Source organism: Uloborus diversus, chromosome 3, assembly GCF_026930045.1.
Source record: "Uloborus diversus isolate 005 chromosome 3, Udiv.v.3.1, whole genome shotgun sequence".
NCBI classification, from domain to species: Eukaryota; Metazoa; Arthropoda; class Arachnida; order Araneae; family Uloboridae; genus Uloborus; species Uloborus diversus.
This window is the reverse complement of record NC_072733.1, coordinates 126,621,267-126,646,141: the sequence shown is the minus strand read 5'-3', so window position 1 is coordinate 126,646,141 and position 24,875 is coordinate 126,621,267. Positions and strand designations below refer to the sequence as shown.

Genomic DNA, 24,875 nt, shown 5'->3' with positions numbered 1-24,875 from the left:
TTCTTTTCCAGAAAGTAATAGTTAATTTTCAAAAATTCATAACTTTTTGCACATTTAATGTTATTTTCAATATTACGCATTGATACAAACATCCAATTCTGTTTCTGGAAGTTTAAGTCTACTTCCATAGTGCAAACGATCAAATATGGTGACAAAGTGAAAAATTTAAAATAATAAGTAGATTTCTGGATTTGTAGTATAAAAGTAGTAATAAATAATTAATAATCCTTAAAAAACTACAATAAAAGCAAAATAGTCAGTATTTAGCACATAAGAGTCTAAATCAATTAAAACAAAAAAATGTTATGAAGATTAAATTTTGCACTTTTCCAGAAAATAATTACAAATTATCCGAAAAAAAAAGGCACAATGTGTGTTGTTTTCAATAGTTTGCATTGCAATTAACATCCAATGCCGTTTTCGGGAACTTAGGCACTTAAAAAGTCTTGCGTACTTCCATCTTGGGAATGACTAAATATGGCGACTACGCCCAAAAATAAGAAATAACTTTTTTGTCACATGAAAACAATTAAAAAATAATAAATCTTCATGAAACTACAATTCATTGAAAAGTTTTTATCACATTTGCGTCCGAGGCAGTGAGGATAAGATTAAGTTTTAAGAACAAAATTTTTCATTTCTCAAGAAAATTATTTTAAATATTAATAGAAAAACAATTTTCAGACCATTTTTTGTTATTTTCATCAGTTTTCAATTAAAGAAAACATCCAATTCTACTTTGTTTTTAGAAACTTAGGCATTTTAGGATCGTATCTACTTCCATCTTGTGAATGACCAAAGATGGCGACTCCGTTTCACACGTAGCTGAAATAATTTTCCGATCAAAAAAAAAAAAAAAAAGATTTTCCCCGATCGACCCTCCCATCTACAGGTTGTGCTTTCGAAGCAGTAAATTGTCTTCTCTCCTGTTGAGTTTGCGCATAATAGCTGTTCACCTGATTTTTTTTCCTTGGGAACTACTGAGAGCCAAAAATGGCGACTGCTGAAGACTTTTTGGGTCGCCATTTTTGTCATTGCTTTAAAATTGTTACAATTTTTTTTAAATACATCGATAAAAATGAAGATTAGATCTCATTAAACAAAATTCCCTGGGAAAAATTTGGGAAAAGAAAAGTTTTGGGGACACATTTGGAAATTTCCCTGACATTTTTGACTAAGCCATTTTCCTTGATAATTCCAAGTTTTCCCGGAGCGTACGAACCCTGAACCGAACAGAATGTTGTGGCAACCCATCTAAAACTTTAGGTAGTAGAAAGAAATGCGTTCCCCTCACTGACTCCATGTAAGAAAATCTTCGCTCTTTTGGCGCATCTTTCGTTGTGAAAAAAAACGTTCATTTTTCGATCGCCGTTTTTAAGTGCCAGCGTCGGTTTCGATAAAAATTTACAATTTTTTTCGTGAAATCACAATAAAAACGAAGACTAGATCTCATGGTACTTAATTCCTTGGGAAAAAAATGGAAAAAAAATTTTTGGAGGACAAAATTTGAAAACTCCCTGACTTTTCCCTGACATTTTTGACAGTGTCATTTTCCCTGACAATTCCCGGTTTTCCCGGAATTCCCGGAGCGTACGAACTCTGTATAAGCATACTTTTTAGAATAATTATAAAAAAAGTATTTTTATCTTTTTTGCTTATTAAATGCAACAAGTTAGTTTTTTCTCTAGAAATTAACTAACCGCTGCAGGCGGCATTGAGCCGTTGGTGCTGAACAGGGGTTAGCCAGTTAATCCAGCAGAGGGTAGAGCCCCCATTATGTAATCAATTGCTGACTAACTTGTTACATGTATTAAATGCAACAAGTCAGTTTTTTTCACTAGAAATTGCCACCCGCTGCAGGCGGCATTGAGCCATGTCGGTGGCGGTGCACAAAGGTTAGCGAGCAAATTGAGCGGAGGTCGGAAGCCCCAGTATATAATTAAAGACTGGTTAACTTTCATTTGAATTTTTTTCTGGTAAAAGTCACTCTAATTGACAAAAAGCTGAAACTTCAAATATTGATGATTTTGATGCTTTTTTTTTTTTGGCAATTACTGTACAAAAGCTACCAATTTCGATTTTCGTCTTAACAAATTCGTAATCTACGCAAAACACTGAAAAAAAATGATGCCTCACGAAGCTTAATCTCAGAAATGACGCTATTTGTCGAAATTTTGGGTACTAGCTGATAGACTAACATGTGGGATGCAACAATTCCGGATGTTTGGCTCACCTTCTTCAAATATATGCACTTAATTTTTCCACGTATACAGAAAAAATAACAACCTAAGGCATGCCTAAGATGTAAAACACTAGGTTATATTAAGATATAGCTTCATACAATGAGGTAAAAGTGCTATATTTTGACAAAAATAATGATTTAAATATGCTGAATCTCATAAAGTGGCACTGACAAAGTAAAACTGTTTTCATGTTAAGAGGCAGCATATATAACACAGTAAAAACAAGTTTAAAAATTCCTGGCACCAAGCATTTTTTTTCTTTTTCCTTTTTTTCACTTGTGTAATGACATATTTGTTAAGATCATATGGATGTAAATGGTCTTTGCAATGTTAACAGCCCCTAATTGGACGTCAGAATTAAAATATTTGGTGATGTGATACAGATATCTATTCAGTTCCTATTCTGTTTAGAACTATAAATTTGCCTTTTGATTGCAATTAATTGCTTCAAACATAAAGAGCACATAGATCATTTCTGCTTTTGTAAACTTTTCTGCATCAAGACAAATTTTGAATCACTTTTCCTGAAGTCATACTGCAGCAACAGTTAAAATCATACTCTAGATCAGGGCTGGCACACTTAGCTGTGATTAGGATCAACTGGATAAATTGATAATGAGATGCAATTAACTTCTGACATTGTCATTATTTGATTGAAGGAGAGAAAACACTAAAATATTTTTTAATACAATAAATATTAGTTTAGCAGAATATTTATTGACAGGGTTCATACTCAATTTCGATAAAAAATTTCCATGACTTTTCCAAGACTTTTTCATGACTTCATAAAAATTTTCATGACAATGTTACACGAAGAATATAGTACTTTATAATGTCAAACTTGCCAATTTTCGTAAATGCGCTTTAGAAAAACTTTTATGTGAATGTCACTACCTTATGGGAGCACTTACTTGTGACTGAAAAAATATCAGTGCACGCTGTAGAAATAAGTTATTCTTATTCGTCTTTATTATATAAATTCAAGTAAAGTAAAAATATAATGAATGCAATACACTGATGTTTAAATGCCTACTACATATTTAATAAATAGGGCAGAATAGTAATGAATGGGACAAAAATTGAATGAGTCATTACTAAGTTTCCAACAATAAATTCACTTCATAAAAACATTGCCCTTTGGTGTCAATAGCGCATCTAATCATCCATGTTACTTGACAGTACATTCGTAAAAAAAAAGTAATGCAAGGCTTTTAGTAAATTCATTTTTCTAAACCAGATATATTTCAGCTGGCCACAAAAATCAGTTTTGCGAGCTGTATGTTGGGCACCTCTGTTTCAGAGCATTAGAATTCCCCTATTTCTATGTTCTATTGCTTGATTAAAGCATTCAATGTCTAAAGCCTTCAAAATATTGATATTAACTCTGATAAATTTAACAATGAATTTTTTACAAGTAGTTGAAACGAACTCGGATGTAATTGAATTACACTTTTTGAGGGGGCGTGGCAAAATCAAGAACGTGCTACAGAAAATAAAATGCAAGAAATGCTGAAAATAATGGTGAATTTTAAGTTAATGATGCCCCAGCTGCAAAATCACATTACAAAAAATGGCGAGCAGCTGTTACAGAAGCGGATGAAATTGGATTCCAAAACTCGGAATTGTTTTTGAGATCGTTCAATTTATATGCCAATATTACTAAATCACTCAATATTTCCAGTGCTTTTCTAGTTATTGTAATTTTCTTACTGCCCAAAGCATTTTTCCATGACTTTAAATAAATTTCCATGATTTTTAATGAAAATATTTGCTTTCCATGACTTTTCCAGGTCTGAAATTTGTAATTTTTTTCCCCATGACTTTCCAGGATTTCCATGACCCGTATGAACCCTGAATAATGCAAGATTGAAAGTCAACACAAAAATGAGAATTTTGACTAGTTGGGTAAAGGGACTGTGCACTAAGATAGTCATCCAATAACTTGTGTAAATTTACTAAAAATTAAAAAATAGATTGATCTTAATCCCTAAAACTAGAATTACATTTGATATCACACTTGGTAAATACAGGTAACATTAATTTTGAACATGAAATGTAAAGGTTATATTTCGAGTACTCACATAGTTGAAACTTTGGTTAACATATTGTTACACATTGCTCCTTTCTCTCTCTCTCTCTCTCTCTATGTGAGCACTATCATATATATATATATATATATATATATATATATACACACACACATCACCATTTGAAATTGTGATCTGGGAACATAATATCACAGGCAAAAAAGATCAAAAAGTATCTAGCATTCATTTTTATTGAGGTTTCCATCTTGGTACAGTGAAACTTCTCTGGAGCGACCACTCTCCGTTCCTGAAAAAAGTGGTTAATGGAGGTTGGTCGCTCTTGGAGGTCATTTTCGAACATGCAAATGTAGCACCATAGTTGTTATTTACCTTCTTCCTGCAGTGTATTAACTAAGAACATTATGATAAGAATGTATTTAAATAAAGAAGCTTTTTTTGTAATTTTAAATGTAAAATATACTTTTCACATGATTTTTCTATTTAAAAACTAATAGCTTTAAAATTCCCCTGCTTCAGATTCTTTGTTTTTCCTAAAACAACTTTAGTTTCTAGTTTAGTTTTCAGCTGCAAAAATAAATTAATAATGTGTCCTTATGATTAGTGCAAGATAAGATTATCTATTTCTGTTAAAATTTGTTGTACTGACAGCTTTTTTTTTTTACTGCTAATTTCCTTTAATTTTCTTTCTGATTTTCCTTTCCTGTGTAAATTCAAGACTTCTGCATGTTTCTCGAGCGTGAGATTGCTCGGTTTTTTCGAAATTCTGACTGCGATGTACGGTATGGTGATGAAAAGCAGAATGCAAATTCACTGAAACCAACTCTTGAGCTTTCAAAGGCACTAAAAATAGATTCTGTCCACTCTGATGAAGTAGGAATGCTCCCTTCTAACCCCCCCTCTCCCGTAAGCAACCAAGAAATTCCAAGAAACAACCTTTTAACAAAGTTCGATTCTTATCAACCTCCCTCAATGAAAGGTGCCTTGAGATTTGCATGTGCCACCTTAGCTTCTCTAGGGTCGAAAAACAACGCCCTCCTTTTTATGACTTTAACGAGGTTCCAAGCAGAGAGAGCAAGAAAGGAATACGTTTTGGACCCACTGGAGAATAGATTTTAATCCCTTATTCTGGTTTCTTTCCACCTTCGTTAATATGAGAAAACTGTTCTGTGTACATTAGGGTGGGTCGATTTCGATTTTTTTTTTTAATCAAAAACGTCTGTGAGGGGAAAAGTTGTGTATTGGCACCAAATGCTCGCATAAAAAATTTTTTGGAAATCAAAATATATTTAGATCCCCCGCCAGCCCCTTAAAGTTTGGCCAAATATGTGAAAATTGACATTTTTTTAAATTTTTTTTAAAAAAAATCTTATGTATAATATTTTAATCGTCTGTGGTGGGAAAAGTTGTGTATTGACATCTAATGTTCATTTAAAAAAAATTTTGATAATTAAAATACATTTATATTTTCTGACAGGTCCCTGAAGTTTCGCTAAATATGTAAAAATTGACTTTTTTAAAAACATTTTTTCATTTCTTATGTAATTTTTTTAATCACCTGTGGTGTAAATAGTAAGACCCTTTGTTTGTGAACAAAATAATTATCATATCATATTACATATACCACCATTGCCGGGAATCTGAAATTGCGCGTTTTGCCTTTTTTCTTTGCTCCTTCTGCTTAGTTTTAACTGACAAAGAGACAGATGGTGTGATTCCTCCGAATGTTTATTTTTCTTCTTCTCTATGATATAATTAAACTAATCACCCACCCCCAGTCTGACAAATCAGCCTGTTCTTGGCACTTAGCCAAGCATATATGAACCAAATAGAAATCGTAACGAAAAACTCAGAGCAGAAGAATTGGTACAACGAATGAAGTGTTATCAAGCATATTAGATTATTTAAAAACAACCCAAGTATCTACTGTGGATTTAATTACAGTAGGATCAGATGGAACAGCAGTCAATACTGGTGTGAAAGGTGGTGTAATAAGACTGCTGGTGTAATAAGCATTTAAAAAGGCTATTGCAGTGGCTCATATGTCAATTGCACGCCAATGAGCTACCTTTACGCTATCTGTTACGGCATCTTGATTGAAGCAAGCACTATGTGTCCTTTTACATATAATGGTCCTATAGGGAAGCTTCTTGGCACATGTGAGCAGCTTCCAATTGTCAACTTTTAAAAAAATCGCTTTTGATTTGCCAACAGTTGATACAGACGGACTTGGCACTGACCAAAAATACTTGTATCAAATATGTCAAGCAATATGTTCAGGAAATTGTTCAAGATAACTGTCCACCAAATCACCAGGAAAGCTATCTCATGCTAGGTGGCTTACAACAGCAAACAGATTACTTTGTTTGTATGTTGGTACAAAAGAGTCATCGCTGGAAATAGAGACTATTGTAGAATACATTATAAAAGTGTATGCAAAAGTTTGGTTTTTGATTAAAACTGAGCCTTCATTCACAGCCGGTGCACAGCATCTTTGGGAAGTTATCCACTACTCAAGATATCTTAGCGATGATCTGAAATCAGTAGTTGACCTTGTTATACAAAGAAATGGTTTTTTTTGGTCATCCAGAAAACCTGCTGATAGCCATGATCAACCGCACGCAATCCTAAGGAAATAAGGCTACAGAACAATCCTGAAGGAACGAACTCTTACTAATGAAACTGTTCGTGATTTTGTCATTCCACCTCTAAATTTTCAAGCAAAAGACTATACAGAATTGATAAATCGGCAAAATTGTGTTCTTGTAGACCCTCCACTCACCAAACATATACCCAATGCGGAACTTGAGAAAGTAGCTGAAACGGGTGACGTTATTGAAAGTGAGTTGTGGAATTTATCATGTCATACACAAGCGGTAGAAAGAGCAGTTAGATTGGTGACAGAAGCATGTTTATCTGTTTGTGGAGCAACATGCTATGATGACTTTATACGTACAACATTGGCTTCCCGAAAATTAATGCCAAAATTTGAGAACAAAGCAATGTATAAGGTGCAAAACTTCTTTATTACAAAAAACTCCAAAGTGAATTCTTAGTCATTTTTCCCTAATACTTCTAGAATATGAGCGAAGAGCTGCTGTACAACTGCGACAACGGACTTCTGGTACTTTAATCTTTTATACCTATGTTTTAATCCTAAAGAATTTTATACTGTTATTATAGAAAATAAAAATATAAAAAATGCTTAAATTTAAAAAAAAAAAAAGTGTTGAATAAAATTTTTGCTTTAAAACGTCAAGATTTTAAAAATTATGAAACTATTCCAAATTTCAGCAGTTGAGCGGAGCTTGAATATTATAATTATTATTACTTATGAGTGAAGAATCTTACTAGGCAATCATTTTCACTATGGGTGATTAAAAAAATCAAACATGAGAAATTTAAAAAATAACAAATAAATGTCAATTTTTCCATATTTGGTGAAATTTCAAGGCACTGGTGAGGGATCTAAATACATTTTGACTACCAAAAACAAATTTATATGAGCATTAGATGTCAATACACAACTTTTCCCACCACAGGCGATTAAAAATATTATTCATAAGATTTTTTTTTTTTAAATGTAAAAAATGTCAATTTTTACATATTTGTCCAAACTTTAAGGGGCTGGCGGGGGATCTAGATATATTTTGATTTCCAAAAAAAATTTTATGCGAGCATTTGATGCCAATACACAACTTTTCCCACCACAGGCGTTTACGATTTCAAAAAAAAGTCAAAATCGACCCACCCTAGTGTACATATGAACTTTATTTTCTATTGCTTTTCTTCTGTTGTCTCTCTCTTTTTGAGTTTTCTCTAACGAAAATTCCTGTATATTTGAATAGTGAGGTTTACGATTTGCCGGTTGTTGTGAGAGGTTTCAATGGTCTTTCCCAGAAGTATTTTAACATTAGTCATATACAAGGGAAATTTGGTGCCTCAAAAAAGTGGTTGTTAATGGAGGTGGTCGCTATATAGAGGTGGTAGCTAATAAAAGTTTCACTGTACCTCATATTTATCTAAAACTAATAATTTTTACTTAACAGACAAAGAAATTATCTTCCAACACTTCAAATTCAAATGCTTCTTCACTTTTTGTTAGCTCTAAATTCTCACTATAATAACCTTCTTTCAACGGTGCATTTAACAAAGCGAAAACAATCACTGTCTAGAGAAATAACGACCAAGGGCAAACAAAAAGTAATACATCTGTTATTGCAAAGAAATAAAATAGATTACATATTTATTTATGCATATTAATATAATAACACTTACATAATGTTTCATTCTCTACTTACAGCATATGCATATATAACAGCCTCAGCATAAAACTAAAAATCAGCATTAAAGGGTGACTAAAATATTTTGCATCTTAGCATTAGACAAGTTTTTAAGCACTTCTCATATACTAAACTAAAAAATTCTAATGAAAATATGAATAAATAAACTAAATATGTGTCCTTAACAATACCTTTATTATTTAAAATATTTTATTTCAGAAAACAAAGTATGTAAAAAGTCATAATTCCTTAACACTTGATATTTGAACTAAACTTTAAGAATACATATTTAAAAAATATTGGAGTGGAAAAGAATAGAGAAATAAGGTGATAACTTACCACAGTTACTTTCCTTATCTCCGAAATTGTAACGAAAGACATCTTGCATCCAGAATGCTTCACACACACAATGCTTAGTATACTGATCACATATTCCATGACCAGAACATTTGTTTTGGCATACTAAAAGAAAATAAATGATAAAATGAGTTTTCCATACATGGAAGCTCATTCAGTGATTAGTAATAATATTTTTTTTAATGTCAGCTTCATACCAACTGTATCAACAGAAAGAACTTCAACATCCAACAAAGAACTATCAGTTCGTAATTTTTTCTTAAGGCGAGATACGACATCAACTCCAGATATGATACCACCATTAAAACTTGAAGTTCGTTCGACAGTAATCAATAAAATTACTCTAAGGAAAAGAAAATGAGTATGGTTAAAAAATGAAAAGAGTACAGTTAAAATTATCTACAATGAAAATAATATCAAAAATTAATTCTAATAAAACTTAATTGTATGATGAAATGCTTGACCATGGCTCATACACAAAATTGAAGTTTTTATTCCAAGAAGTAATCAAAGACTTTTCAAAGATAAAATGAGCTTTTTCAAGAAATAGTTTATACTATTTGAAAGCATCTGTTATTCAATAATAAATCAATAATTGTTGATTTGGTTCAAGTTCACATAAAAATTTCAGCATTAGTCAAAACCTTTTACATTACACTATTAAAGCTTCATAATCAATCTTTAATAATGTTGTTGTAAATATCAGATTGACTTACACTGACCTAAAACAACATTAAAAAAGGAATATTTAAAAATTAAAGACTAATGTAGTACAATCAGTAATTTAAAAAGATTCAGAAGAAATTTCAAAATTTTGCTGGAACTGAATTCAGGAAACATTTGATCAGATATTTTTCTATTACTTGCTTGCTTCATATAAGCCATGATTTTTGATGTGCATATAAGTTTGACATCTAATACTAAGTAGTTTTTAGCCACATTCCATTCATCGGCAAATAACAGCGCTGATTGCTGCGATTTTTTAAATAACTTAAATAAAATGAATAAAATAACAAATTAATAGTTAAAATAAGAAAAATAAAATGAGCAAATATCTCAAAATATTTGGATTTTCTTTTGTTGAAAATAAATCAGATTTTCATAGTATACAAATAAAATTGGAGAAACTCCACAAAAAGAACCCGACAAAAAAATTTTGACAAGTTTTTTTACTGAAACTTTTAAAAATTAAGCACAAAATTCAAGGACTAATGATAAATTTTATGTTTTTCAAGGTTTTCAAGAACTTGTGTGTGTGAAAATGAAACTTTTTATTTCAAGCAGTTTTCAAGGGGTTTTTTTCCTTTATGCAAACAAACCATATTGACATTTCTAAGGCATAGCAGTTCATATTTTTATGAAAAATTAATACAAAACTGACTGTTAAAATCTATATTATAGCTTTCACTTTTTAACATCTGCTTCTGATATGGTATGCAACGAATACAAGTGTTGGTGGCTAGGGAAGCATAATACCTAGCAGATAAAAGTAGTTAGGAGTTGAACCTGCGATTAAGTTGGGAATGCACGAGCATGAAACAAAGAACATTGGCTTTTTATGTCTCCATATTCAATAAAATGTATAACAGATAAAACAAATCATTCTCAATCAATTAATCAAAAATGATCCAGTAACAGACAAAATTAGGGAACATGAAGGCACTTCAAGAAAAGAAAGAGACGACATAGGTAGCAAGAGGGTCCCATGATAGCATGCACAGCTTTGGACTTGGGAGCTGATGTCAGAGTCTTGATAAGAATACACATACATTTTCCAATGCAAAAACTATGGCCAGAATGTGACTAAATGTTCAAAAAGTGAATTCTTCTAAAAATAAACTTGCTCAAAATATGATAACTTTCAAGAGAATTACAAGAACATAGATTTAAAAGATTATAATTAAGTTGTGTCTAACATACCTTGCTTTCTTTAATGGTGACTCATATGTTAATTTGCATATATTATACAATGAAATTTTGAAGAACATCTAGAAAGTGTTTATTTGGAGTTACTGGTAAAAATTTTCCAAACTTTAGAATTTTGCATCACTTTCAAAGAAATTGTTTAAAATAGAGATCCAAATAAGTACAAAAAAAAATGGAATGCTTGAAGCAATTTATTTAGCTTTTTTGTTTGAGTCTGTAATTGTATAAAGAATCCCTTCATTGAAATGGACTGGAAAATAATCACTACAGGATATCTTGAATAATCACAGAAGTATAATAAAAGTTGAAGTAGCTTACCGTCTACTGTGACGATCAGAATCTAGTTTCACAAGATTCACTTTCACAGGGTCCCCATCATGCAACAAAATTTCCATTTGTCTCAAAAGTGTATCCTACAAGATAGATTATCCAAAATTATAAACTTTACTTTTTTCATCAGAAAGAGATAAACAGTATTGAAATGACAGAATATAAGATAAGAAGAAATAGCGTATTAACATATTAGTTTAAAAAATGGGCAAAGTTTGAGCTCAAGAAGAAATGGCACCTATATCCTCCTAGAAATGGTGAATTCCAGGAAAAAGGAGACATGACACTTGAATTTTAAAAATTAATATTTTTAAATATACTTGTCTCTGTCACTTGCCATATACCGTTCTCTTCAGAAGTAAATGAATTTCTTGAATCTTAACCTGTTTTTTCCCAATAGTTTGATGACTTTCAGAAAATCAAGTGCAAAATCAAGTTTTCTCTTTGTGTTTTTACAGAGCAAAAAATCTCTTTTTTATTACATATTTTAATTTCAATGTACTTGTTATCAGCATTTAACATTTAGGTTCACTTTTATCTTTTGAATGTCTAGTTAAACTTTTCGGTAAGAAATTTAAAATTTCTTCTTTTTCAACCGTGAAATAGGTCATTACTAAGGTGACAGTTTGTCCTTCTGTTACCAAAATACTACATCTCAGTTAGTTCGCCAAGAACCTATTGAGTATAGCAACTAATGTTTTTTTATGCAAAGCAAAATTATGTTCCTTGTCAAGGAGGCTCAGTTAGAATTTTAATATTGATTTAATTTACATGGTTTTTAATGGTAACGGAAGGACAAAATATACAGTAATGGAATGACATTTATCTATAAGCTGATACAGGGTAAAATTTTAGAATTCTAGTGGAAAACAAACAATTGTTTAAAGTTAGTAGTCACATTTAAAACATATATAAGTAGCATTTGTACAAAAATTATGTGTGCTTTCATTTAAAAAATATACTTTTATTTAATTTTTTATAAAAACTTTTTAACAAAAAAATTGAACCACCGAAAAAACTGAAAAGCAAAAAATAATAAACCATTTTAATTAAACCTTAATAACTAAGTTCTTAAACTGATGTAAGTATACCTAAGTATATATTTTTGTAATAATTTAGAGTTTTTAATTAACCTTAATAACTCAGTTCTTAAATTAATGTAAGTATACCTAAGTAGTTTTGAGTCGGTGCCAAACAAGCAAATTAATTATTTTTGTAAAGCGTGAGGCGCAGCAGTGGCGTATGGCGACACGCCCCTTCGCCGGAAAATGCCGAGCGTTCACGAAGTTAAACCCGAACGTCATCGAGTGGTCTCGAAGAAGCACGTGTCGAGTATTTGGCTGCTACTGAGCTTTTGCCTCATATACAACAGTCAAAATGTTTATATCATTGTTCATCATACTGAAGAAGGATTTCTCATCTTGTTAAAAGCTCAAATAAATAGTTTTGTGGGTCATAGTATCATTCAGCGTAAGTATGGCATAACAATTGTAGCCGTTAATTGCATACATGATCCTGAAGATTTTTCTCACTGGTTGTTTGCCTTTCTCGTGCGAGGTCCCAAAGGTTTCAAAGCTCCAACGAGAGGTACTTTTCGTTGTATACGATCTACTAGTATTCATGATTTAATGATGGCGTGTGGAGGGAGCATTTTTTGAAACATTTATGTTTATCGCCGGACATTTCACATTACATTGCTAATTTTATTTGGTTATTTCTTTAAATTTAGGTAATTTAGGGATCTTTGTTTATTTATTGTTTGGCACCGACTCAAAACTACTTAGGTATACTTACATTAATTTAAGAACTGAGTTATTAAGGTTAATTAAAAACTCTAAATTATTACAAAAATATATACTTAGGTATACTTACATCAGTTTAAGAACTTAGTTATTAAGGTTTAATTAAAATGGTTTATTATTTTTTGCTTTTCAGTTTTTTCGGCGGTTCAATTTTTTTGTTAAAAAGTTTTTATTTTATAATTTTTTGTGGCTATAAGCTACTAATGTGGCTATAATCTGTATGCTTATGTTTTTGATTACTTTTCAAATAGCTACCTACCTTACTTTAGCTATTAACATATATATATATATGTATATATATATATATATATATATATATATATATATATATATATATAATCTTATTTTAACAATTATCTGTTGTGTTACATAAATAATTTTAAAAAAGCAGGCTTTATATACTAACATGGGTAGGCCTACAAAAAATGCTGCTCGGATGAGGAAAAGATGTTTAGAAGAATCTATTAATGAGAAAGAAAAAAGGTTGGAAGCAAACAGAAAGAGAATTACATTAACACGTTCACAGGAGAATTTAGGTCAGCGCGAGGAAAGACTGTCGAGAATGAGAAGCTACAATAACGATAGTTTATTGCAAGAAGGTGATAAGCAGCGCGCTCGTTGTTTAGATATAAGAGAGCGACTTTCAAATGAGAGTGAAGAGCAACGCGCTCATCGTTTAGATCTGATAAGAGAGCGAGTTTCAAATGAAATTGAGGACGTCGTGTCTATACAATCCGTTCCATAGATGAGTCTCGTGAAATTGCTACCTATGGAAAGAAACCTCCAGATAATGTTGTCCCGAAAGATGTGAACAATTGTGGTGGACTTTTATCAGAGGCAAAACTTGCTGCCGAATCTCGTGTGATGTTGAGACGTAACATATCAGTATCTGACGGCCTCGTCAATGGTGCAATGGGTATTTTAAAAAAAATAAAATGGCCATCAATACGTAGGGATCAACTAGAGGAAGGAGAATTACCGGACTGCATATTAGTTAAGTTTGACGATGAAAGCATAGGAAGCAGACTAAAAGATAGCGATGGTTGTGTCGCCATACCTCCAGTGGTTGCAACTTTTCAAGGAACGAAAGGTTATGGTGACATTGAGCACAGGATGTTGCCAATAATTCTATGCTGGGCCATCACGGAACACAAATTGCAAGGTACGACCCTTGATAAAGCTGTAATAGACCTCTGAAAGAAAGTGTTTGCTAAAGGACAGGCATATGTGGCACTGAGTAGGGTAAAAACACTTGAGGGTACTGCTTTATCTGACCTAGAGCCAAATAAGTTACTACACAAACCTCACGATGAACGAGCTTTAGCAGAAATGTGGAGACTGAGAGCTCTAAATCAAGAGACTGACAAATCTAAAGCTCATTCATCGTGAGTTGTTTTTTTTTTGTAATACACAACTCAGTAATAAAAAATCTGTGAGCGAACAATAAATCACTCCTAATATCTCACCTTTAGGTAAGGAATTTTTCCAAATTTACATGGGACCAAATTCTAGGTATACTCTTTCCAATAAAAAACAACTATCGAAATCAGACTATTCTGTAAAAGTTATGCGTCGTCTTACATGAAAAAAAGTAAAAAACCTTTGAGTGAACAATAACTCACCCCTGTTTTCCATCCTTTAGGATAGGAAATTTTTTTCCAAATTTATATGGGAACAACTTCTGGGAAAATTCTTTCCAATGAAAAAAGAACTATCAAAATCGGACGAACCTGTGAAAAGTAATGCCTGGTCATACATGAAAAAAAAAGAACTTATATATACGGGTCGACTTGAGAACCTCCTCCGTTTTTTCGTCGGTTAAAAAACTAATCCTAATTACAAATACCAGAGATTGAGAGGTCTACACTGCCGTGGGCAGGTCAAAGGCAGTAACTGCATTTTTTTTTTTTCATTTCTTTTTTTTTTTTTTTTTTTTTTGCATTTTGTCATCTATTGTACGTTAGCTTTGTTGTACAAACTAACTTATTTGGTTTCCGCTGAAAAAAATATATAACTCCAACATTTTCTTATTGTTAATACTACTGAATCCAACACACATTTCTTCAAATATCTCGAAAACTCATTTCTGCAGATACTGCCGCTTACCTGCCCACGGCAGTACACACGAGAGACATACAAGTCTGCATCTCATTCATCGTGAGTTTTTTTTTTTTTTTTTGTTATACCCAATTCAGCATCAAAAAATCTTAGAGTGAACTACTAATCGCCCCCCTTTCCCCACCCTTAGGGTAGGATTTTTTCCCTCAAATTTATATAGGAACAACTTCAGGCTATACCCTTTCCAATAAAAAAAAGAATATTCTAAATCGGACTATTCTGTAAAAAGTTATGTGTGGTCATATATAAAAATAATTGTGAGTGAACAACAAATCTCCCCCTTTTCCCACCCATAGGGTAGGAATTTTTTCTTCAAATTTATATGAGACCAACTTCAGGGTATAACCTTTCCAATAAAAAAAGAATTATCAAAATCGGACTATTTTGTAAAAAGTTATGTGTGATCATACATTAAAAATCTGTGAGTGAACAACAAATCAACCCCCTTTTCCCACCCTTAGGGTAGGATTTTTTTTTTTTTCAAAATTTTTATGGGACCACCTTTGGGGTATACCCTTTCCAATAAAAAAAGAATTATCAAAATCAGACTGTTCTGTAAAAAGTTATGCGTGGTCATACATTAAAAAAAATATATATATATACGTGTCGAATTGAGAACCTCCTCCGTTTTTTCGTCGGTTAAAAAAAATGTTTTGTGATTTTATTTATTCTATTCTATGTGACAAAAATCATGAAAACTACACTTAAAAGTTCCTAAGCATGTGAAAATCGTTTTGGTATGACATTCTTGTGATAAGACAAGCCAATTTGAGCAGAAACAATTGCTTACATACTTGATATTTATATTGAAAAAATATAATATTTAAACTGCTTTCAGAATTCAAGTCGCAAGTCACAGGAAAGGACTGTTGAGAGCATTAGTTCAACCGTTGAACATACTGCGAAGAGATCAGTGAATTCAAAGATCAATTTTCAAAAAGATGGAGTAATATCCATTCTCATCCTGACACACAAAATATGCACTATTTGAACCCTGTAACAAGTTATGTTATTGAATAAAGTTAGTATTTTAACAAATCGAAGAATATTTCACTTCAGACTGAAAATCAACAGACTGATAGTTATAAATAATATTAAAAAGAAGATACAGCTCAATCAAAAGCACAAAATACTGAGAATATGTGAAAGGATTCCTAACAATTGGACAAGTTTTGTTAGTTGAATGGAAGGGAAAGAAATTAACAAAGGGCAATGTTAGACAGGTACTTCATATAGAAGATGAAGGAGTAAAAATATCTTGTTTGAGAATGCATAATAATGTGGGAATGATCTTTGTATCCCCTGACAAAGAAGATAAATGTTCTATGGATTCTGATAATATTTTTGAGTATTTCAAGAATTCAGAATTGTAACAGATGGCTCAGGTATTCGATGTCATTGTTTCAGACTGCTGTATTAGCTGAATAAATGTTCGTAATTTGAAATTTACCAAGTCAAATAGTTTTCGACTTCTTGTCCTTCCTGTTACCTTTAACAAATACATAATTTATATGCTTAAAATAATTATTTTTTAAAACTAGAGATGAAAGTGTAATGATTGAATGCTCCCGTATGTGTTCTAATTTTTATAATTTTCCCTTTTATAGTTTGGCTGAACTTTTGGGAAGAACATGATTGCGTAAAAATCATGTCGCAAAAATGTCCTTCCGTTACCGCTTTTTAAATTTCGTTTAAAAAAAAAGTTACTGGAAAAAAATTCCTGGCTTTGGCTTTTTTAGCAACTTACTATGATGTGTATAAAAGTCTATGCATCAGTTTTTGAAAAAATATATATTTTGATATGCTCAGACAGAAGTACATCAATTTTTCTGTTCAAACTGTCCTTTTGTTACCACTGGAATTCACCTAGCTTTTGAAACAAACTAAGCCCATTTACATTCACAAACCATAACTAGACACACTTTCAAGCAAGATCATGGCTGTTTTCTACTTTGAATCTATTTAACTCATTTCCATAAGAGTCTAGCCACTTTTGGAGGTAGTAATGCCCTTTGTTTCCACTTAGTCAAAAACTTTTGTTATTTGAACAAAGTTATTAGTAAATGTTAACCATCGTATGAATGCTTTGAATATAATGCAAAGAAACTATTATTCCTTTTTTTTCCTCCCCCCTTTCCTCCTTTCTTTCTCACTCTTTTTTTCACACATATAATTCATTCATTCCAAATCAGCCATTTTCATTTAATTTATTCAATAGGAAGATTCTTTGACATCTACTACCTAAAATTATCTCTTAGTGTCCAGTAACCATTTCAAACAGTAGTGTTTTAAGACTAATGGACATGCAATGAATAAATTTGCGATTGCAAATGCACTATTTTTGAACCAGTAAACGAAAATGGTCCGTTTTATGATAGAAATTTTAGCAAAGGTTCCTTTTTATGACTGATTATTGTCAAGGATAGTTTCTGAGATGATTACTTTAAGTGAATTGGTAGGTGGTGGGTGCTACAGGTACCATTATTCTAAGTCATTAACATTAAAAATGTTCTTTTTAATTACTTGTAGCTATATTACTTTTATATTTTTCATTAAGCTTGCATTTTCATGAGAAAATTTACATACCCAGTTTTCAACAACTTCTGCACTTTCTGGAAAGTTGAGCTTTTACTATATTAACATATAAATATGATGGATTATTAGTTAACTTGATGCAGTTGAGAAAAAATCGCCAAGAACTTAGTTTATGTTTTTCCTTCTTTTTTTTCCTTAAGCCAATATAAAAAATGTTTAAATCTTTTCTTGGTGTGTATTTTTCTTTAAATTCATTTTTCAGACTTTTGCTGTGACTACTTGTGGTGTTGATACAAAAAGATATTTGAAAAGTCAAATTTTGAATAAAGAATGGCGAGTCATAAATAGGGAGACATGTTTAGCAAGGCAAGTTCTAGAAGACAAATTCAGTAAATAAACAACTTAATGTAAACAAAGGAGAATGATTAAGTTTTGTGACCTGCACTAAACATAACATTCAGAATATTAGTACATATTCAGGGGCATATGATTGAAAACAAGTGATAGTAAATGTGTTGGTGTCTGGCCAAATACCAAACATCTTCTAAGTAAATAAATATATTAATAAAAAGTCACACTAAGGTAACATTCCTTTTTGTACTGACTATGCAATTCCTAAAAACTCTTATTGCAAATTTCTCACATTAGGGAGAAGGGGGCACACAACCCAAGAGGAAAAAATAACTATGTATTTATAAGGCACCAAAAATTCAAGTAAAAAGGATTCAATTATGTTTGCAAGCAACTGACAGTCATGCACTGAGAAATTATTTACAAAATAGGAAGTATGTTGCTATTCTGGCCAGCAATAATTTTGATTGGTACATTCTTCACTAACCAATTTTCCAAAGATCAATTTAAAACAAAAATAGCTATCTCAATCAGAAAATATTTTTAATTCATCAGATTTGAGATTACAATCAAAATTATTGCAATATTGGGCGACTAAAATAGTTATGAAAATTGAAGTTATTTTCTGGGATTTGACATTTTCTACTATAGCATCTATCTTCTCTGATAATGACTAAAATGTAATTTTGGAGAATTTGATTGATAAGCCTGTCTTAACTCGAAATACTTTATGTGTGGATTCTAAAATAAATAAGTGATTTGTGTAATTTTTTTTCTTGTTGTGCTTGAGTGCTAAATTCAACTATGTAATCTATTTGGTTTGTAATCGAGTTAATAGTTGAAGCTTTAATTGCTTAAACAGTTTGGTGAGTCATAGCAAGGTGAAATCCTAATTTAACGAGTTATTTTATCACTAAGTACCTCTTTAATTCTGAAACCTACGGTGCCTTTGGAAGTAGCAATTGAATGGTAAAGGATAGAAGGACTTAGGAATAAGGTAGGTGCGGGTATTAAGGCCTATCGGCTAATAAGGCCTAAACAACAAATATACAACTTAAAATGTTCGTAGCTGCTCAAGGAGACACTAGGGTAACAGAACCAATAACAGACATGCTTAAGACATCGCTCTCAGGTTAACTAAAGTTTCTGACCCTTTAAATGTACAGTATACTCCTGATTATCCGTGCTAATCACCGGGCGGCGTAGCACGGACAATCGAAAAACACGGATAATCCGAAAAATCATTTAAGGAATAAGCAGGCTAACTTTTTAAGGGGAAATTAGAAAAAACTAAATAATATATATATATATATATATATATATATATATATATATATATATATATATATATATATGTATATATACTAACACAAACCAGGAACTTTTCTTCGAAATTTATTGCTTAAAAAAATCGGTGATACATTTTTGTTTTCTTTGTTTGTTTAAATTGTTGCGTATGTCCATACGAATTTTTCGTACTGCAATTACTTCTCGGTAATCATAACCTCTTTCACACATGTAATCCAATAAATGTCAAACAGATTGTAGAGCAGTAGAATGTTAAATTGTATTTTCTTCATGTTCTTCATCTTCGTTTTCAGTATCATCACTTGCGTTTGATTCAGTGACAAGTTCAACGATATTTTCGTAAGTTAAGACATCGAAATCCTGTAAAGTAAGAAAAACAACGTTAAAAAAAGCACAAATTTGCCAAATTTGGCGAATTTGGGCTTTTTGTAACGTTATTTTTCTTACTTTACTGTTCAGCCCAAAGGTATTTATTTATCTTATTGAAATCCTGATTGACACTCGTCGCTTTTAAACCAGTCTTCGACATTCTCAGCATCAACTGATTCGAAACCTTTGATTTCTTTAACTTTCTCAATGATGTTATCGATATTATCTTCGGCAATCGAAGATGATTCTTCATCCAATGACTCTTGTCGCAAGATTTTTCTCCAAGATCGTGCAAGGGCAACTGATTTTACCTTTGACCATGCAACTGCTATACCGTGCACTGCATCCAATAATGAAGACTATATGGGTAGGACACGTGTCCGATTTGACCTCTGTGCATGGATAGTAGGTTACGCTTCGTATTACCTTGATTTTAGCTCCTGAAAGAAGCTTTAAAAAAGTGTGATTCCAAAATGATGCACGGTTAATCCGCAAACCAGATAATCTGCACACGGATAATCGGGAGTATACTGCATTTAGATTTTCAAAACTATTTTTCTCCCATGCAACATCTCATCTAACGTTGGCTGCTTCTGGATCCTCTGAATTAGTCAATTCTATTTATATTTGCTGAATTTCGAAGAAAGCTCCGAACCCCAGTAACAGACACCAAAACATCTGATGATACCCAGTAACAGGCAGGCTAAAAGGATGAGTAACAGACAGGATCAGTAATAGACAAAACTCCTTCTTTTTCTTAAAAATTTTCAAACATTCTTTATTTCTAGTACCAAAGCCTTTAAATTTAAATGAACAATAATTGAGTACCTACCAAACTAGAAAATTTTCATCACAAAAAAGAAAAAAAAAAGATAAAATAAATTAGAATTTAAGAAGACAGCGAGGTTTTTACAAACAAAAATTAGATTTAAACTTTTGCAATATCTGGATTTTAACTTCCAAATTGGAAAAATTTTACTTGTAATATAAGTAGGAAGGCACCTTGCGTAACAGCCTCTTTACTAAACTATGCAAATTCAAAAAAAAAAAAAAAATGCATAGGTAATCAGTCCTATTCATAATTCTTCACCACCTTTTTAACTCGAAGCTGGATGGCACTCTTCTTCTTCTGTATATGATGACACTTCCTCTTTCTGTAATTTTGTGGTTTTGTTATTTGTTTTTTTCTGTTCTCTCCTTTTCTTCATCTTTTTCTCTGCTTTCTTTTTCTTAATGTCTTCCTGTTTCTTCTTTTTTTGAAGTCTTGCTTCAGCCCGTATCTTCTTAGCCTCTTCTTGTTCCTGTTTTGTATTTGTTTTTTTAACACCTCGCTTTGCCACTCTTGTGAACTACTTGTGTTCTATTGTTGCTGTTAGAATTTATATTGACACTCTTGGTAGGATCAGAAGGGGCGGGAATCCAAACAAGGGCTTTTATGAAGGGGCTGGGAATATCACCCAAGATTATTTTCCCTTTTTCACAGAACCTGCTTGTCTCAAGTGCTAAATGAGATACATGTCCATCTACAAATAGAATTATTGGTTCTGAATTCAGCCTTTGAGTTTTTAGCAATGCCTGAAATACATTGGCCAGAAATTCAAACTTTATCTTGCTTGTCATCCACCCTGAATATGAATTTTCTAATCCCCAACCATGGGGCATACTGAACTTAATGCTATCTGGGATTCTTATGTATTTATGGATCATTGTTGGTGGTAGAAGATACACAGCCGCATTTGCAGTGAATAAAACTGTGACATTCTTTTTCACCATTGTTCACAACTTGGTATACATTTTTGTCACCTTTAATTGTTAGCACTCAGGATCCCTTTGGGTTGAGAAAAAAAGCAGTTTCGTCGCAATTAAAAATTCAATTTGGATTTTCTAAAGTTCCAATCTGATTGTTGTCTTTTAAATAGTCGTAAAAGGTCTTGAACCGGTTGCCTAGGCTTTCTGTGGTTACTTTTGAACGGAACAATGCAAGGTTTTCACTGATCCTATGAGCGATTGAAAGGTACCGCTTAAGAAAACCATTGTACCATGATTTCCCAGATCTTCCATCAGTAAAGAAATTATTTCTCCCCAATTCCTTTAAGAGCAGCTGCACACGGTATAAAAATTCTTCTTTTAATATTGGAAACCCTGCTTTAGATGATGAGGCTATCCAGAGTACCAGTAGTTTCTCCTCGTCCTTTGAAAGCACTTGGTCTGGATCCATTCTGCTTATGCTGGATAAACCCCTTGTGACGAATTTGGAGGGTCACCTGGTAGCATGGGACCCAGCGGCGAACTATTTGTCACAGACTCGGACTTTACTGCAATTTTTATTTACAAAAGTTAACTTGTACACCATTTCCGTCTGGAGTACTTCTCTTGGTTAAAATAAATATTTACAGAAATAAAAAGCAATGTTTGTGGTAAACATAATTTTGTCAACGGTCCTCACAACGAGGGCTATCTCCAAGGTCGGTCACACGTTCATCAACGCCCAGCTGGCGTCCGATCTCTTGGAGATCTTTTTCCCCAGTGCTCTATAAATCTTCAATTTTTTCTTGCCTCCTTATCAAGGGGCGTGTGTCTTGTCCAGTCATTAATTTTCATTGGACGAGTGATGGTGTGGCAATCGGCTCCTGGTTCAGGAAGCAATTCCCATTTGCTAGGACGCTGGCTCCGCGTAGTCTACATCCCGCCTACAGTCCGGGGCCAAAATCAGACACAAAGTACCTCGCTGGAATCCGAGTTGAAAAGGGGCAAAGCCGCCAAAGGCCAGACCTCGTCCACTGATCCATTCAACACCCAGACCGAGGGGCGACATTCGGGGTCAAATGCACTAGGGGTCCTACATCGGTCACACACGCCACTCTCCGAAGGTCATCTCCGCTGTTTCTAAGGGGTTTTTGGAGATCGTCACACCCTTTCACTTTGTTCAAAAGTGTAACTCGTGTGACTCTATTTTTCCTTGCTGAAGCGGCAACACTCATACCATTACTATTTACATCCAATAAGGCTGTTTGCAACTGTTCTTCACTGTAACAGAATTTCTAGCGGGGGGGGGGGGGCTTCCTGGACTGAAAAAAAGAGGTGCATTCACTATTCTGAGGTTCCAAAAAAATATGGCCTGAATAACAGACGCTCTGTCTGAGACTAGTCATGTTGTTCGATTTTCAATATTGAACCTGTAGGCACAATCAAATCAATGAATAACCTTTTCTGGAGTGAAAAAAAGAAAAAAATTAAAAAGGCTTGAAGAACCAATAACAGACATGGGTGTCTGTTACTAGAAAAACGAGTTTTCTGGGGATGAGTAACAGACATAGATAAAACTCACATTAGAAGCGATTGTATGTGAAAAACGATGAGAAAACCAAAAAGAGCATAGTTCAAACATTAAAAATACCTCCATCATGCAATCATATCAACATTTTACAATGCAAAATGATGGTTGAAAACACTCACCTTCTTAAAGTAAACAGCTAGCTGCAGCATGAAACAACAGCTAACCTCGAGGTGTTTATTCATTACCTTCCACTACTGCCCTATAAATACCTACTGACTCATGAAATTCACTCTGACAACACTCGATGACTGCACCATATTCATTGGCCACAGCAACATCAGTTTAACCCGCCTAAAATTCTTATTATTTAAATAAAAACTTATGACTGCCTGTTACTGGACCCTTGTCTGTTACTGATGCCGTCACCCTAGTAGGCAGCTAACACTCATTGATGGCACTTCATACTGGTTGCGACACGTTACTTGCTTGTTTCGACCAGTGCGATGCGATTCATTTACGTGGAGCGGTAGTGCAACATGAAGAATTAAAAATCATCCGACTAAATCTTAAATAATATTTGTAACATTACTTTTCTACATAGTTTTCCAACTACTGTATAATAAAGCCTAATGACAAGGATTTTAGAAATGTTGAATTTTATGCTTGTTTTTGGTAAAAGTGGCCATTTTTTGTCAGTTTCTTATAGTAATTGATCTGTGTGTTCAAATAATATTACAATTTGTTGATTCGGATACATAGTTTTTATTTTATTTCAAATTTCCTTTAGGTAGGCCTTATTACCCACATCTACCTTATTTGAATTTCATTATGTGACCTCACGGCCCTCATGAAAAATGTTTCCTTTTCAGACCTTTTTTTTCCAGGTGTTCCCGGGTAAAAGACTTTTCTAATTTCTTCTATTCTAGAACTTGAATCTTCCGAGCTCACACATCAACAAACAAAATCGTTTTCTTCTTCTTCTTTTTTTTTTTTTACACAGAAAATGTTTGATACCAGAGTTGATTATCCAATCCCAAATGCGTACACTATCACTAGTATTACTCACACTGGTCTTAAGTACTCATATTTATGTCAAGTTGTGTATTCACTGATTTTGACTACCAAAATTGTCTCCTAAAATAGGATTCTGTACTCAAAACTTGACTATGACTCAACAATAATATTTCTTACTCACACCCCACTTTTCAAAAAGAAAAAAAAAAGTCAAATAATAAAATTGATCAAAAATACTTTTTAAAATAATTTTACAGTAAAATACTAAAAAGTAAAAAGGCAATGATTATTTCTTTCTTCCTTATTTTTTATTGCATAAAAATAAGTCTAATTTCATGTTATGGAAGCGTCAAAAAAGCAAACATACTATTATTTCTAGAAACTTTAGTAACTGCATTAAACTATTACCTCTTGCTCTTGGGTGAAGCTTTTAATATCAGCATTTATCATTATTTCAACTTGATCAATAAGATTCTTAGCAGATTTAACAATTAAAGATGCAGTATCGTATGAAGAAGCTCCTTGTAAATCAAACACTGTTAACCGAAATAAATACCGTCCAGATATTAAACCAGTCAGCTTCAGAACAGAAGTTTGCTCAGAATTTTCTAAAACATACTTAAAGAAAAAACAGATTAGGCTTTGTAAGTAAAATTTAAAAAACTAAAACCAATGTTTTCAATTTAAAACATGTACAATACACAGTACACACACTCAAACAGATTAAACATTCCAAAGAAAATAGTTTTATGAAATACTGCTATATACTATCAGTTAACAAAATTAAACAATATGTTTAGCAGTGGCAACAAATAGTAGGATTTCCTTTCCTTTTCAATAGTTTGGAACACAAAATATTTTACTCTTAAGTACATTTTTTCTCTGAAATATTTACTTAAGGTATGTAAGTCTGAAGT

At 32.6% G+C, this 24,875-nt stretch overlaps 1 protein-coding gene across 1 annotated transcript in view; it reads right to left on the bottom strand.

The window, feature by feature from the left end:
- Positions 1–24,875, bottom strand: part of LOC129218416 (dyslexia-associated protein KIAA0319 homolog) — a 159,281-nt gene that overhangs the window by 27,910 nt on the left and 106,496 nt on the right. Inside the window, exons 16-19 of the mRNA XM_054852671.1 lie at positions 24,367–24,576; positions 11,173–11,267; positions 9,126–9,271; positions 8,911–9,033 (exon numbers count right to left, since the gene is read on the bottom strand). Coding sequence (XP_054708646.1) covers positions 8,911–9,033; positions 9,126–9,271; positions 11,173–11,267; positions 24,367–24,576 — 574 coding nt within the window. The remainder of the gene's footprint in view (positions 1–8,910; positions 9,034–9,125; positions 9,272–11,172; positions 11,268–24,366; positions 24,577–24,875) is intronic.